Below are 15,124 nucleotides of genomic sequence, written 5' to 3'. Positions count from 1 at the left end.
GACGTAGCCTTTGACAGCAAGCGCAAGGGGCAAACGAAACATCGACCAGCCTAGTTTCCTAGCTACATTGTCATTAGGGTAGTGTAGTCATATTCGGCACGGCAGAACATACTCAATATAAGACGAGCCTTTAGGAACAAACTACGATTTTTGAGAATCGCTGATCTTGCTTCTAGGGCTTCTCTGTTCAGTGTTTGAGTTGCTATTTCCTGGTTGATACTAGCAGCCATTTTGGTTTCAAGACAACTAGCCTGGGTTTGGATGAATACCTTGCCAGCTAGTTAGTTACTTTTATTTTTCCTCCAAAGGAATTAGCTAGCTAACTATTTATTTACATTTTTTTTCAGAGCGAAAGGGAGTGCCGTTTTATAAGAAAAGGGGATTTACTGTGACGAGTCCAAGATGAATCCCGAATAGTAAGTACAGTAGCTAACTAAACGTTAGCTAACCTAGCTGTTCTGCTAGCTACACAGCTAACATTATCTGACCTGTTTGTGTTCTGTCCATCTAAAAAGTGCAAACTAGTTAGTTAGTTACCATTAGTCACTGTGTTTGTTGAGGTCATTAACGTTTCACACAAGTTAGTCAATGTCAATAAATGTGTTTACAGTCAGCTAGTTAATTTAGTTGCTAACTAGCACCGGCATAGTTATTAAAAATTAATTAGTTAACTGCTAGGGCAGAGTAGTTAAGTTTAGTTGGTAACGTAGTACTAACTAATGTAAGTTACTTAGCTAGTTACCTTTTTACTCTAGTAGCCTGGCAAACCACACGTCAACTAGCTAACGTTACTGTACATGTCATTAGATATGTTGTGATTATCGCTAACTCAACGTTATCTAACTAGTTAACATTAGCCAGTCAAGTCAATATCCCAATGTGTAACGTTATATTACTGCAGCCTTTTGTGCACTTGGTCAATAATGGTGGTGGTCAATAATGGTGGTATAATTGGTGGTGGTCAATAATTAATGCTAGCTAGCTAGCTAGTTATATCTATAACGATTTCATCTGTGGCTATACTACACAGTGGTAACTTAACTCCTTGCTAGTTAGGCAATGTAGCTAGCTAGTACACTGGTTGATGCTAGTTAACTACATTGACAATAAACCAAATTAGTGAATTAAGCATTGTGATTGATTCTCTAACGTTACATCCATGTTATTTTGTGAATTTGGCCCTCAAGTGGAAAGCAACTAAGCAATATGACAGGATAGTGTGGCACCCACCCACTCTCTACATCCTGAGTCAGTCATGTGTAGGTCACATGCAATATGACATGCCTCTTTCAACACACTCATTGGGTTGTTGGGCAAGCCACGGGTTTGTCTACCATCCCTCTAAACATGTTGGCAATTACTGGAATCCTGTGGTTTAGACATATAGGTTGGTGTTTTATGATACATATTTAGTATGTATTTTAGCTCAGTTAAAAAATAAAAATCTAATCTATTCAACAGTCCCACTGCATGGCATGGCAGTGAACATCTGATTTGAAATGTTCTTCAGAATCTATTCTGATTACACAAGATGGTGAATATGCCTTTGCATTGCAAAGGTAGCCATTTCCTTTTTTGACAGGCACACTAGGCTGTTACCCCCATTTAGAGACAGGATAACATTTAATTTGAGACAGGTTTAATGGGTTCGCACTCAGATGTTGCATAAAGCTTACTTCATTATTCAATGTTTATACATTTTTTACTGCATCAAGGATAGCGTACAGACGTTTCGGCTTTACAGCCTTCAGTGTGTAGGTACAATTCTCTTTCAATCCAAAAAGTATTTCTAAAGAACAACAGATGAGAAGCAGGTGCTTCTAATCAGGGTTGCCACTCATCTGCCAATCATTGGCCCCTCTGGTGTACCTGTATACACATTTGTCACAAAAATAAACAGAATTACAGGGTGCGGGGGCGGGCACGAAGGGCAACTCTCAAATCAAACTGACCCAGGTGTCTGCTCACCTAAATACATCACATCAATTCATGAGCCAGCCCACCGCGAAGGACATCAGGCAAAGCCGTTCATAAATGTGTGGGGCCAACTCATAAACGATATGCAAAATCTGCTAAGAACATTGTTCTTGTACAGTCTAAATGTGGCTTATAGGAACAATGTGAAATCTAATTCTTAGTTTAAACCATGTGGAAATACAGAATTTAATTGATATATCCAGCTCTTGCTTCTGGGAGAGCGCGGTGGGTCTCTTTTGATCAGTTATTTCTTTGAGACCTCAAGGGGTACATTATTCATAAGTTGTTATTGAACTTTTAAAGGCCAAGTGCAGTCCAAAATGGTATTTTCCTGTGTTATACATATATACACTATGCAGTTGGAGTAATACTGTGAAATTGATGACCTTTTAGTGTAAGAGCTGTTTGAAAAGAGTGCCTGAAATTTCAACCTGTTTGGTGGGATGGACTTTTGGCCTCCCATGGTGGCATCGCCATGCGGTATGTTAGTTAATAAACCAATGAGAGAGAGTTCCAAAACTCGTTGCCAATAAATAACTACACATTTTCCCCCTCCCTACTCAGACCTATCCTAAACAGTCCTAGCTAAATTCTTGCTTGAGAAATTGACCTTTGCTAAGAAGCTATTTTTGTTTATTTTTGACCATTTTTATTGAAAACAATCACGGGAAAGTACTTATTTGTTACCCATAAATGATTTGGAATTGAGATAACGGGTTGCGAATAAATTGACCTTTGCTAAGAAGCTATTTTTGTTTATTTTTGACCATTTTTATTGAAAACAATCACGGGAAAGTACTTATTTGTTACCCATAAATGATTTGGAATTGAGATAATGGGTTGCGAAATGGGCTTTCTATCAGCAGACGGCGCTCTTGACTGATGTGTAGCTACTTTCTCTGGTACTTTTCTCGGTGTAGCCTACTTTTATTCAATTAAAATTCAAGATGAACTTCAAGCAAAACATTTAGGAAATGTAGCTGGCAGGATTCTTTCTATGATAAACGTTAGAAATATGATGGCTATGCATCGTTTTTGCCGAAAAGACATTGCTTTTTCATTGTACGCTCATTTACTAGTGTGGCTGCTAGCCAAATAGCTTTGCACATCTGATGAAAATGAAGCTATTTTCTGCTGAATGTGTTGCACTTATGTATTTTCTGTGAAGGACAATTAGTTGTATGCCCCTTATCACCCTTGAAGCAAAAAAAAAATATATATATATATATATATATATATATTTTTTTTCTCTAGTAGATCATAAATAAATCATAAATCATAACAGTTTTGGACTCATTCAGCAGTTTTTACCTAACGTTTAATTAAGTAGAATACTATTGGAAATGAATGTGAAAAGTTAATTTATATTCCTGAAACATAAGTTGAAATTAATGCTGTCGCTGCTTCCCGTTGACTGTTTTATATATATATATATATATCATTTATTTACATTTGAAGTCAATAGAGCGAGGGCAAACGTTTGGGGTCTATGCACCATTTAAACTAACACTATTCAAAGGCCACACAGAATCTGAGAATACTTTTTATATCACTGGTTAGAAGAGAATTTGCTGAAGACCTTCATCCAGAATATCGGATGGAAGTTTTGCGAGGCTGCCGAAACAGGGAAGGAAATAAATCAGTTGCTTTGTTATTCAACTTAAACAAATCACCACCCGCTGTAGTATATCAACAGTGACTAGGGTTGGTTTCTATTTGAGTGATAGTTTGACTCGCAGATCCATGTATTGGTGTGAGATCAGCTACTTTTATACGGAGAGAGTCTTGAATTTTCCCTGCCGTTTGAGTTTGAGATGGCCAGCGTGTATGACAGAATCAACTGTACAAAACCAATGATATTTATCTATTTTAAATTGATTTTGTCATTGTTTTTACTATAAGCTTGTATACTAACATCACTAATCGGAGGTAGAAAGGATGTGTAATTACCCTCATTCGATGTAGTCAACGTGAGGTTGTGTAATGTAGTAACACATACTGTCCACGTACAGGAAATTGCCATATCTTAAATGACCATGTTTTCATGATATCATTTTGAAGCCCATTCAAAAACAGTACGGGACTAGATTTATTAGGATCCCTGTTAACCGACTCCAATGGCAACAGCTAGTCTTACTGGGGTCTGACACAACGAAAAAGACAAGACTTTATAATGTACATTTGATTTAATTAACATGTGTTTGCATCTATCACATGTCAGTACAAACACACAACAAGTAGGCCACATGGGGGAGAGGCGTTGTGTCGTGAGGTGTTGCTTTATTTGTTTTTTGAAACCAGGTTTGCTGTTCACTTGCGTTATATGAGATGGGAGTTCTATGCACTCATGGCTCTGTATAATGTACCAGGAAGTAGGCTGGACTTTCATAGGGTATTGTCCCCAGCCTTTAACACCTCCCTCAGCATCTTTTGTTGCACTGAAGTCCTTGCAAGAGGTAGGCTACTTATCCATCCCCACACTACTTCCATGGATCCATGGACTCAAATGCACCTGGTCAACCAGGGGGTTCTCTGAGTTCCCAGTTAGTAGCCCGCAGAAAGGCTATATCTGATGCAGTGCGTTTTAGTGATGGGGGGGGTCGACAGTTAAATATCGCAATATTATTTGGGATGCAAACTCAATATTAGGAAGGTGTTCGTAATGGTTGTACACTTAGTGTATAGTGAGCAATATGTTTGGAATATCAAATCGCAATACATATAATCGTGAGAATCACAATAGATACCGTATTGGCACTTAAGTATCGTGATAATATCGTCTCATCAGATCCCAGGCAAATCCCAGCCCTAGTGTGTATTTTTGCAGAGCTCTTGCTTTCATTATCTTTTGCCTTGCTCTCTAGCCCATCTTTTGTCTGCCGGAGCTGAGCAGCTGATGTGGAAGTTGAATAATGGTGGGCGGTTTGGTGTGTCTGTCTTTGAAGCATACACAGTATCATCCAATCCCACTTAAAATGCTGACTGTGATAGTGGGGTAGACAGATTTTTGCTGTAGGCTATTTCCCCCTCTCTTGCAAGACTAGTCAGCGGTACTACTAGCCTTTCACAGGGCCTGTCATTGTTGTCCTCAACCATCTGCTTAACGAAGACTGCATGACTGTAATTCATAACAATGGGCGAGGGGGGAAAAGGACAGGGAGGCAGGAAACAGGGCTGCCTCAGAGTTTCTTAGCCTTGGTGCTGGGTCAGACTAGAGCGTCGCCCAGGTTCATCCCAGCCTGCCTGCCTTCCTTTGACGACTGGAGAGAGTGGAGGAGGGCCCGATCTGAAGTCCAGCTGAATTTCCCCTCTATTGTGGAATGCTTAATCAGCTTACTGGAGTTTCCGTACCTTTCTGTGTGTAGCCTGGTTGTATGGCACATTGTGTAGCACATGCCCCTGTTAAATAAATACAGCATACCGAGTGGAGGGGGTTGAGAGAACTCGTGTGTGTGTGTGTGTGTGTGCGCGCGCGCTTTGGTTAGAACTGAACATGAGTGGACAATAGCTGTATAGTTTCTAGATGTTTGTCTTTTGCTGGTCTGATCTAATTTTATAGGCTATGTTGATGATGCTTCCCTAATTCACACGGTTGGGAGTGGGACAGGATGTATGGACTGGAAATGCTCAGCATTTTGTTGTCGTCATGGGTCCATCCTACTGGGGTTTCAGCTCGTATACAGTTGAAGTCGGAAGTTTACATACACTTAGGTTGGAGTGTATGTAATTTAAAACTCGTTTTTCAACCACTCCACAAATGTCTTGTTAACAAACTATAGTTTTGGCAACTTGGTTAGGACATCTACTTTGTGCATGACACAAGTAATCTTTCCAACAATTGTTTACAGACAGATTATTTCACTTAAAATTCACTGTATCACAATTAGAGGTCGACCGATTTAATCAGAATGGCCGATTAATTAGAGCCGATTTCAAGTTTTCATAACAATCGGAAATCTGTATTTTTGGGCTCCGTTTAAAAAAAAAAATGTATTTGTATTTTTTTACACCTTTATTTAATCTTTATTTAACGAGGCAAGGCAGTTAAGAACACATTCTTATTTTCAATGACAGCCTAGGAACGGTGGGTTAACTGCCTCGTTCAGGGGCAGATCGACAGATTTTCACCTTGTCAGCTCGGTGATCAATCTTGCATCCTTACAGTTAACTATTCCAATGCAATAACGACCTGCCTCTCTCTCGTTGCACTCCACAAGGAGACTGCCTGTTACGCGAATGCAGTAAGCCAAGGTAAGTTTCTAGCTAGCATTAAACTTATCTTATAAAAAACAATCAATCATAATCACTAGTTAACTACACATGATTAATGATATTACTAGATATTATCTAGCGTGTCCTGCGTTGCAATAAATCTGACTAAGCATACAAGTATCTAAGTATCTGACTGAGCGGTTGTAGGCAGAAGCAGGCGTGTAAACATGAATTCAAACAGCACTTTCGTGCGTTTTGCCAGCAGCTCTTTTGTTGTGCGTCAAGCATTGCGCTGTTTATGACTTCAGAGATGAGGCTGGTGTAACCGAAGTGAAATGGCTGGCTAGTTAGCGTGCGCTAATAGAGTTTCAAACGTCACTCGCTCTGAGCCTTCTAGTGGTTTTTCCCCTTGCTCTGCATGGGTTGCTTCGATGGTGGCTGTTGTGTTGCTGGTTCGAGCCCAGGGAGGAGCGAGGAGAGGGACGGAAGCTATACTGTTACACTGGCAATACTAAGGTGTCTATAAGAACATCCAATAGTCAAAGGTTAATGAAATGGAATGGAAATCAAATTTATCAACCCATGGAGGTCTGGATTTGGAGTCACACTCAAAATTAAAGTGGAAAACCACACTACAGGCTGATTCAACTTTGATGTAATGTCCTTAAAACAAGTCAAAATGAGGTTCAGTAGTGTGTGTGGCCTCCACGTGCCTGTATGACCTCCCTTCAACGCCTGGACATGCTCCTGATGAGGTTGCGGATGGTCTCCTGAGGGATCTCCTCCCAGACCTGGACTAAAGCATCCGCCAACTCCTGGACAGTCTGTGGTGCAACGTGGCGTTGGTGGATGGAGCGAGACATGATGTGCTCAATTGGATTCAGGTCTGGGGAATGGGCGGGCCAGTCCATATCATCAATGCCTTCCTCTTGCAGGAACTGCTGACACACTCCAGCCACATGAGGTCTAGCATTGTCTTGCATTAGGAGGAACCCAGGGCCAACCGCACCAGCATATGGTCTCACATTTTGTCACCAAAGCCCCATATACCACCCACCACTGCGACCTGTATGCTCTCGTCAGCTGGCCCTCGCTACATATTCATCGCCAGACCCACTGGCTCCAGGTCATCTATAAGTCTTTGCTAGGTAAAGCTCCGCCTTCTCAACTCACTGGTCACGATAACAACACCCACCTGTAGCACGCACTCCAGCAGGTATATCTCACTGGTCATCCCCAAAGCCAACACCTCCTTTGGCCGACCTTTCCTTCCAGTTCTCTGCTGCCAATGACTGGAACGAATTGCAAAAATCGCTGATGATCTCCCTCACTAACTTCAAACATCAGCTATCTGAGCAGCTAATCGATCGCTGCAGCTGTACACAGCCCATCTGTAAATAGCCCATCCAATCTACCTACCTCGTCCCCATGTTGTTCTTATTTACTTTTTTGCTCTTTTGCACACCATTATTTCAACTTTCACATCATCCTCTGCACATCTATCACTCCAGTGTTAATTTGCTAAATTGTCATTACTTTGCTACTATGGCCTATTCATTGCCTTACCACCTCCCACCATTTGCACACACTATATATAGACTTTTTTCTATTGTGTTATTGACTACGTTTGTTTATTCCATGTGTAACTCTGTGTTTGTCGCTTTGCTTTATCTTGGCCAGGTCGCAGTTATAAATGAGAACTTGTTCTCAACTGGCTTACCTGGTTAAATAAAGGTGAAATAAAAAATAAAGTGGTGATCCTAACTGACCTAAGACAGGATTAAATATCAGGATTTGTGAAACTGAGTTTAAATGTATTTGGCCAAAGTGTATGTAAACTTCTGACTTCAACTGTAAATGAGCATAGCCTGAATTGGTGTATTTTAGCAAGCATCAGTGGGCCAAGGAATGGTGTTTTAGTATTTTACCGATCGTTTGAAGATCAGTGTTTGGCAAGCTCATACCCGTTTGCTACACTGTTACGATGTGAAAGCCAGTTTGATAAGATGTCCCATTTTGAATCTAAGAACATCATCATTAAGGCTACCGCTGTCTGTCACACGTTGATATCGGTGACCATCACCAGAGCTCACAGCCCCATGTCAACCCAGTCTTAAGTTCACACCTCAGCCCTCACCTCTTCCTCCTCACTGTGAGTTGCTGCGCAGGTCCCCCGGCCTCGTTTCACCCAGTGTGCATGTACCTGCGTGTGTCTGACTGTCTGTTGTGTGCGTTTTTATGTAGGCTATTTTTGTGCAAGTGTTTTTCTGCGTGTTGTGTGGTGTCTCTCACACCGGATCAAGGTTAGCAGCACTCTGAAACCTGAGCTGATGAACTACAGAGAGCTTTGGCAAATTCGACAGCAGCTCTGTTTGTAACAAATCATTAAACATGCATCAGGCTGATATGACATGAGCTCAATTAAAGAAGGCTTCTTAGTGAAGTTGAGCAAAGGCCTACTGAGTTTCTACTCTATTCCAGTTAACATACTATGTTGTCGGCAGTCACATCTTCATCCTTTTTAAAATGCCATTGTTTGAGTGTGTATCACATGAGCACTGAAACGTTGAGCTCCCCCACTATTTCGTTTTGCTGATCGTGCACAGATCTGTATGGTCCTAGCAGCGTGAGGTTTCATTTGCCTGCCAAATCTGTATTTTTTTATTTTTTACCTTTTATTTAACTAGGCAAGTCAGTTAAGAACAAATTCTTATTTTCAATGACGGCCTAGGAACAGTGGGTTAACTGCCTGTTCAGGGGCAGAACCTGCAACCTTCCGGTTACTAGTCCAACGCTCTAACCACTAGGCTACCCTGCCGCAATGTTTCACTGTCTGCTGAAATTGCAGATGTCTGTTGAAATGTCTACTTTTCTGTACCAAAAAGGTATGCAGGATTGCATCTCTTTGTGTTTGGACTCAGGCTTGAATTAGCCTGGTTTCAACTTTGGTGTGATAGTCTATAAAGGGGTCAGCGTGAAAGACCTTTCTAGGCGTTAGGCAAGCATTATAACACATCACTCATACACTCTGATTGTATGGTGGTGTGACCAAAGTAGTTATGCTGAGAGTTAACCCAACACAGTATCTTGCCCAAGACATTTGAAAGCAATATAACCGCAATGGCGTCTTTTGAATTGTCTGACGCAACACCACAATGAAATCTCTCCTTGAGAGAGACGGGGAAGCGAGAAGAAACTGTTCTGTCTGAGGAAACCATCAGAGCTAATGCTGTCTACAGAGTTTAGAGGCAAGCTTCCAATGGTTTCTGACAAGGCTAGTGTAATTTTAATAATTTTTTTATAGCTACTTTTGTTGACACTGTGTGGGGAAACCTGGAATCCTGTTTTTAAAACATCTCTACTCTCCACAGTGACTATTTATTCAAGCTGCTCCTGATCGGTGACTCTGGCGTCGGAAAGTCTTGTCTTCTCCTCCGATTTGCAGTAAGTGTTCTGTTCATCCGCCCATGTCTCATAGCCATTCATAAGGTGCTCGTCGTCACTCATTAGTTGTTCAAAGGCTGACCTAGTCATATTAACAATAATAATTATAGTCCTCTTAATAATAATAATAATAATAATAATAATGTAATATTGGACTAAATTCACAAGGTAAGAACTGGATGCCCTGTAATGTGAAAAGGTCAAATCGCTCACAGAAATAGTATTTATATTATAGTATTAATACTGTGTTAAATCAACATTTTCTGGTTTACTCTCCTACTGCGGCGAATGATCCTACTTTTGGATTCCTTTTTTTTCTTCTCTAGACTGAGAATGTATGAAAGGTTAAGGATTTGTACTTTGAGCAGGACGTCTGCATGTTCCCACACCGACTCCTCCCCTTTCCTTTCTCCCCAGGATGACACATACACAGAAAGCTACATTAGCACAATCGGAGTGGACTTCAAAATACGAACTATAGAATTAGACGGAAAGACTATTAAACTTCAAATCGTAAGTGCCCCCCGACCACATCTCTATTGTCCTCTACTGTGTAAAGGGGAAGCTCCACGTTACACTAACAAGTATGTATTTCAGGATCTGGCCACATTTGGACCAAAAAATGCCATTGTTGGCATTTTAGAACCTAACTCTAGACTGTTCACCAAATATCCAAAGGCAGAGGCCTCCTACATTATTAAGACTATCACGGTTGACTACAAAATGGTGAATTATCAGTTAGAAATACCCTTCTCTCATTTGTGTGTTTTGGTCTTATTTGTCACAGTTGAATGTGCTATGAAGCAGCATCTATTTGGCAGAGGTGTGTGTGTGTGGTGTGTGTGTTTGGCCTTCCCGTATTTGTGACGGTGACTGAGTGTCTCTGCTGTGTGTTGACACTGACAGTGGGACACGGCGGGGCAGGAGAGGTTTCGCACAATCACATCCAGCTACTATAGAGGAGCCCACGGTATCATCGTAGTCTATGACGTCACAGACCAGGTCAGTCCACATTTACCTTTTCACTGTGTTTGAGTGTTCTAGATTATTTTCCACTATTAGTTGTTTTTAATTGAAATTCCGGAGTGCAGGTTAACTAGTATTTTGAAAGACTAAGGCCTAGATTCAATCAGAGCAAGCATTAACCGGTGATCGCCGAAAACCGCATAGCTGATGTTTTCGCGTGTCAAAGGTGTAGCTGCGTTGGCGCTGTCAAATCGGTGAGCAGCTGCTCTTGATCATAGTCCCGACGCCACATCTGTCCCACTCACGTTAGAAGTTCAGAATGAGACAGTGTAGGTTATAGAGAAATAATGATGCTCAAATAGAAAATCATTAAACAAAATAATGAGGATTTCTGTCAGTCAAATCGAGGTCTTGATTACATCACACATTCCATTGTTTGAATTTGTAAACATGGCTGCATGGGGTTTCTCATAATGCGACTCTATGCAGCCAATGGCAACGTCTGCTTTAGGTTTAATGCCAGGTGCCGCTTGTGGATTTGAAAGCTCTTAACGCATTTCCACCTCCGACACCGCCAAAACAACCACTATGCGGATGTCGGCTAAAGCGGATCTGATTGAATAGAGCCCTTTACAAAGATCTTGCCTACCCTTTCATGCTGGTTGTGATTCTCTTTCTTCTTCTAGGAGTCCTTCAATAATGTCAAGCAGTGGCTACAGGAAATTGACCGTTACGCCAGTGAAAACGTCAACAAGCTGTTGGTAGGGAACAAGTGTGACCTGACAACAAAGAAAGTGGTGGATTACACAACAGCAAAGGTAAGGGCTTCCATCAAAGTCAATGGGTTATCAGATGGTGCAGGAGTAATGCATGTTTCTATTTAACTACTTGAAAAAATAGTCTACGGCTGTGGTTTTCGAACTTTCAAATTTGATATTTTGTTGAGGCCCCCAAACAAACCAAATGTTTCTGGACACAATCGGATCTTTTTCTGCAACCCAGTAGTAAAATAGTAATAGTGTACAGTACTGTCACGAATGCAGCAGCTCCTCTAACCCAGTCTCTCCATTCCATTCTTTGCAGGAGTTTGCAGACTCCCTGGGCATCCCGTTCTTGGAAACTAGTGCCAAGAATGCCACCAATGTGGAGCAGGCCTTCATGACCATGGCTGCTGAGATAAAGAAGAGGATGGGCCCTGGGGCTACGACCGGAGGCAACGAGAGGTCCAATGTCAAGATCGACAGTACGCCTGTCAAACCTGCCTCGGGGGGCTGCTGCTGAGAGGGAGAACCCCACCAACACCTCTACCCTCACCTCAACCGCCCCCCTCCACCTGGCCCCATGCCTCACCCACCCAGCTTAACAGTAACTGAGCGAGAGTGTGAGAGCGAAAACAAAATTAAGTTGCCTGAATTTGTACTGTAGCCGTACTACCAACAAAAATGTATGGTTATCACCCTCCCTTTATGCCCTGGTAGTTGATGATTAGTAGTACTTTCCAGGCTGTCTGTTAGCAGTCAGATGGTCAGCCGCTCACTGGACCTCCCCTGGCCCCGTCCTGGAGTGGCTTTACCCACCCTTACCCGAACCTCATCAGAAACAATGGATTTCATTTGAACCCCCACCCCCATCTGTGTGAAGGTTAATGAGAATAATGTGTGCGTGTCTATCTCACTGCATTCCTACTGCAGGGTTGGTCTATAGTCAAATTATGTTTTGTTCTTCTGTCCCCCTCTTTTCTTTTCGGTTATTTTGCTGTTTGTATCAGCAAGTGTAGATCTCTGTCCCTTTCGAAGGCGTTTATTCGCCAATATGCGGTCAGCCAACTGCACAACAGTGTCTCACAGTCTCGCAAAAAAAGTCTATTGAAAAATATGTACATATACATTGTGTGTGTGTATGTGTGTGTGTATATATGTAAGATCTGATTTGCTAGTTCTGTAGACTTCAATACATTATCGGAGTAGTCTTGACTTAATCTCTGCATTACAATTTGTCTCAACATGTCACATTTAAACTGAAAAATAAATAAATGTTGTACTTCCAGACTGTATGATACGGAATAATCTGTTTGCGATTCTTGGTGGATATGTAGGAACATCTTGTTTTTAATAATTTATTCTACATTTATATGGCAAATATATTGTACCAGTAACTTAGACTCTGTATGCAAATTGGCCATTACCTGTGGGATATCTCAGTACAGAATTGCATATATAAAACACTATGTTCTTTTTTCATAATAAAGGCTACTGAATACAGTTTTAAAAGAACTCAACCATTTCTCTAGCACTGTTTCCTAGTTTGACGTGTGTTCGCTCTATGGATAGATGTGTCTAGCTAGATTTGCAATAGCACAGTGGTCTGTTGTATGTCAGATTGACTTTACCACAGAATGCTAACTACAGAAGGTCAGAACAAAATTCCCATGTATCCCATTCTCACCAGTTCTCCCCTGGAGTCCCCACAGTACACCAACTGCTAAATTCAGACACATTCTAGTTATTACACTTGAGCTCTACACTGATTGTACATAAAAATCAAGTGGCCATACAGTATGAGGTTTACTCAGTAGGAACAAGTAGTTTTCACCAGGTTTAATCTGTGAATGAGGATTCCAATAGTGGGAAGGACAAAGTTTTCCAGGGTGTTTAAAAGTTCTCATTCGAAGTGTACATTACCCTCATAACATTCACAATTGATTAGTACAGTAACAAAGACACTGGTTAAAAACATGTTGCACATTAAAGGCTTTAGGTACAAGTACTGTAATTCTTAATGCACTTTTCATCCAGGTTTTCCATGTTCTGGCCCAAAGTGCTAACTGCTAGGCTACCTGCAGCCCTAAGGCCACTGAATGGTCCAACATCCTACATTACAAATCTACAATGATGTGTAGTGCAGACCACATTCTAATTTGGAGTGATGAATAACGCTTCACCGTCTGGTAGTCCGATGGATGAATCTGGCTTTGGTGGATGCCAGGAGAACACTACCTGCCCGAATGCATAGTGCCAACTGTAAAGTCTGGCGGAGGATAAATAATAGTCTGGAGCTTTTTTTCATGATTTAGACTAGGTCCCTTAGTTCCAGTGAAGGGAAATCTTAACGCTACAGCATATAATGATATTCTAGACGATTCTGTGCTTCCAACTTTGTGGCAACAGTTTGTGAAAGGCCCTTTCCTGTTTCAACATGACAATGCCCCAGTGCTCAAAGCGAGGTCCATACAGAAATGATTTGTCGAGATCGGTGTGAAAGAACTTGACTGCCTGCACAAAGCCCTGAGCTCAACCCCATCTAACACCTTTTAGATGAATTGGCGCACCGATTGGGAACCAGGCCTAATTGCCCAACATCAAGTGTTCTACCTCACTAATGCTCTTGTGGCTGAATGGAAGCAATTCCCTGCAGCAATGTTCTTACATCTAGTGAAAAGCCTTCCCAGAAGAATGGAGACTGTTATAGCAGCAAAGGAGGGAGCAACTCCTTATTAATGCCCATGATTTTGGAATGAGAGGTTCAACGAGCAGGTGTCCCCACATACTTTTGGTCATGTTCTGTACCTTGATTAGATATGTATTCACCCCCCTGAGAAAATACACGTTAGAAACACCTTTGGCAGTGAATACAGCTGTGAGTCTTTTTGTGTAAGTCTAAGAGCTTTGCACACCGTGTACAAATAATAACTTGCCAATTATTATTGTTTTCATTATTCAAGCTCTGTCAAGTTGGTTGTTTATCATTGCTACCCTGAACAAAAATATAAAACACAACATGCAAAGTGTTATGAAAGATCCCAGAAATAAAAGATCCCAGAAATGTTTCATACTCACAAAAGCTCATTTCTCTCAAAATTTGAGCACACAGTTGTTTACATCCCTGTTAGTGTGCATATCAAGAAGATGATATCAAGAAGCTGATTAAACAGCATGATCATTACATTTACATTACATGCGACTTACAAATTGGTGCATTCACCTTATGACCTCCAGTGGAACAGTAGTGCATCTAAATCTTTTCAGGGGAGGGGGTGAGAGGGATTACTTTATCCTATCCTAGGTATTCCTTAAAGAGGTGGGGTTTCAGGTGTCTCCGGAAGGTGGTGATTGACTCCGCTGTCCTGGCGTCGTGAGGGAGTTTGTTCCACCATTGGGGGCCAGAGCAGCGAACAGTTTTGACTGGGCTGAGCGGGAACTGTACTTCCTCAGTGGTAGGGAGGCGAGCAGGCCAGAGGTGGATGAACGCAGTGCCCTTGTTTGGGTGTAGGGCCTGATCAGAGCCTGGAGGTACTGAGGTGCCGTTCCCCTCACAGCTCCGTAGGCAAGCACCATGGTCTTGTAGCGGATGCGAGCTTCAACTGGAAGCCAGTGGAGGGGAGCGGAGGAGCGGGGTGACGTGAGAGAACTTGGGAAGGTTGAACACCAGACGGGCTGCGGCGTTCTGGATGAGTTGTAGGGGTTTAATGGCACAGGCAGGGAGCCCAGCCAACAGCGAGTTGCAGTAATCCAGACGGGAGATGACA

General features: G+C 41.8%; 1 protein-coding gene across 1 annotated transcript; it reads left to right on the top strand.

Annotated features, from left to right (window-relative positions):
* Window positions 1-5: 5 nt before the first annotated feature.
* On the top strand, window positions 6-12,872 carry LOC115113279 (ras-related protein ORAB-1-like). Its single transcript, XM_029640784.2, has 6 exons — window positions 6-416; window positions 9,561-9,633; window positions 10,051-10,146; window positions 10,540-10,635; window positions 11,286-11,417; window positions 11,683-12,872. The coding sequence occupies exons 1-6, from the start codon at window positions 403-405 to the stop codon at window positions 11,878-11,880; spliced, it is 609 nt and encodes a 202-aa protein (XP_029496644.1). The 5' UTR covers window positions 6-402; the 3' UTR covers window positions 11,881-12,872.
* Window positions 12,873-15,124: the final 2,252 nt, after the last annotated feature.

This window comes from Oncorhynchus nerka, linkage group LG28 (assembly GCF_034236695.1).
Source record: "Oncorhynchus nerka isolate Pitt River linkage group LG28, Oner_Uvic_2.0, whole genome shotgun sequence".
Classification (NCBI taxonomy): Eukaryota; Metazoa; Chordata; class Actinopteri; order Salmoniformes; family Salmonidae; genus Oncorhynchus; species Oncorhynchus nerka.
This window is presented reverse-complemented; position numbering and strand designations above follow the sequence as displayed.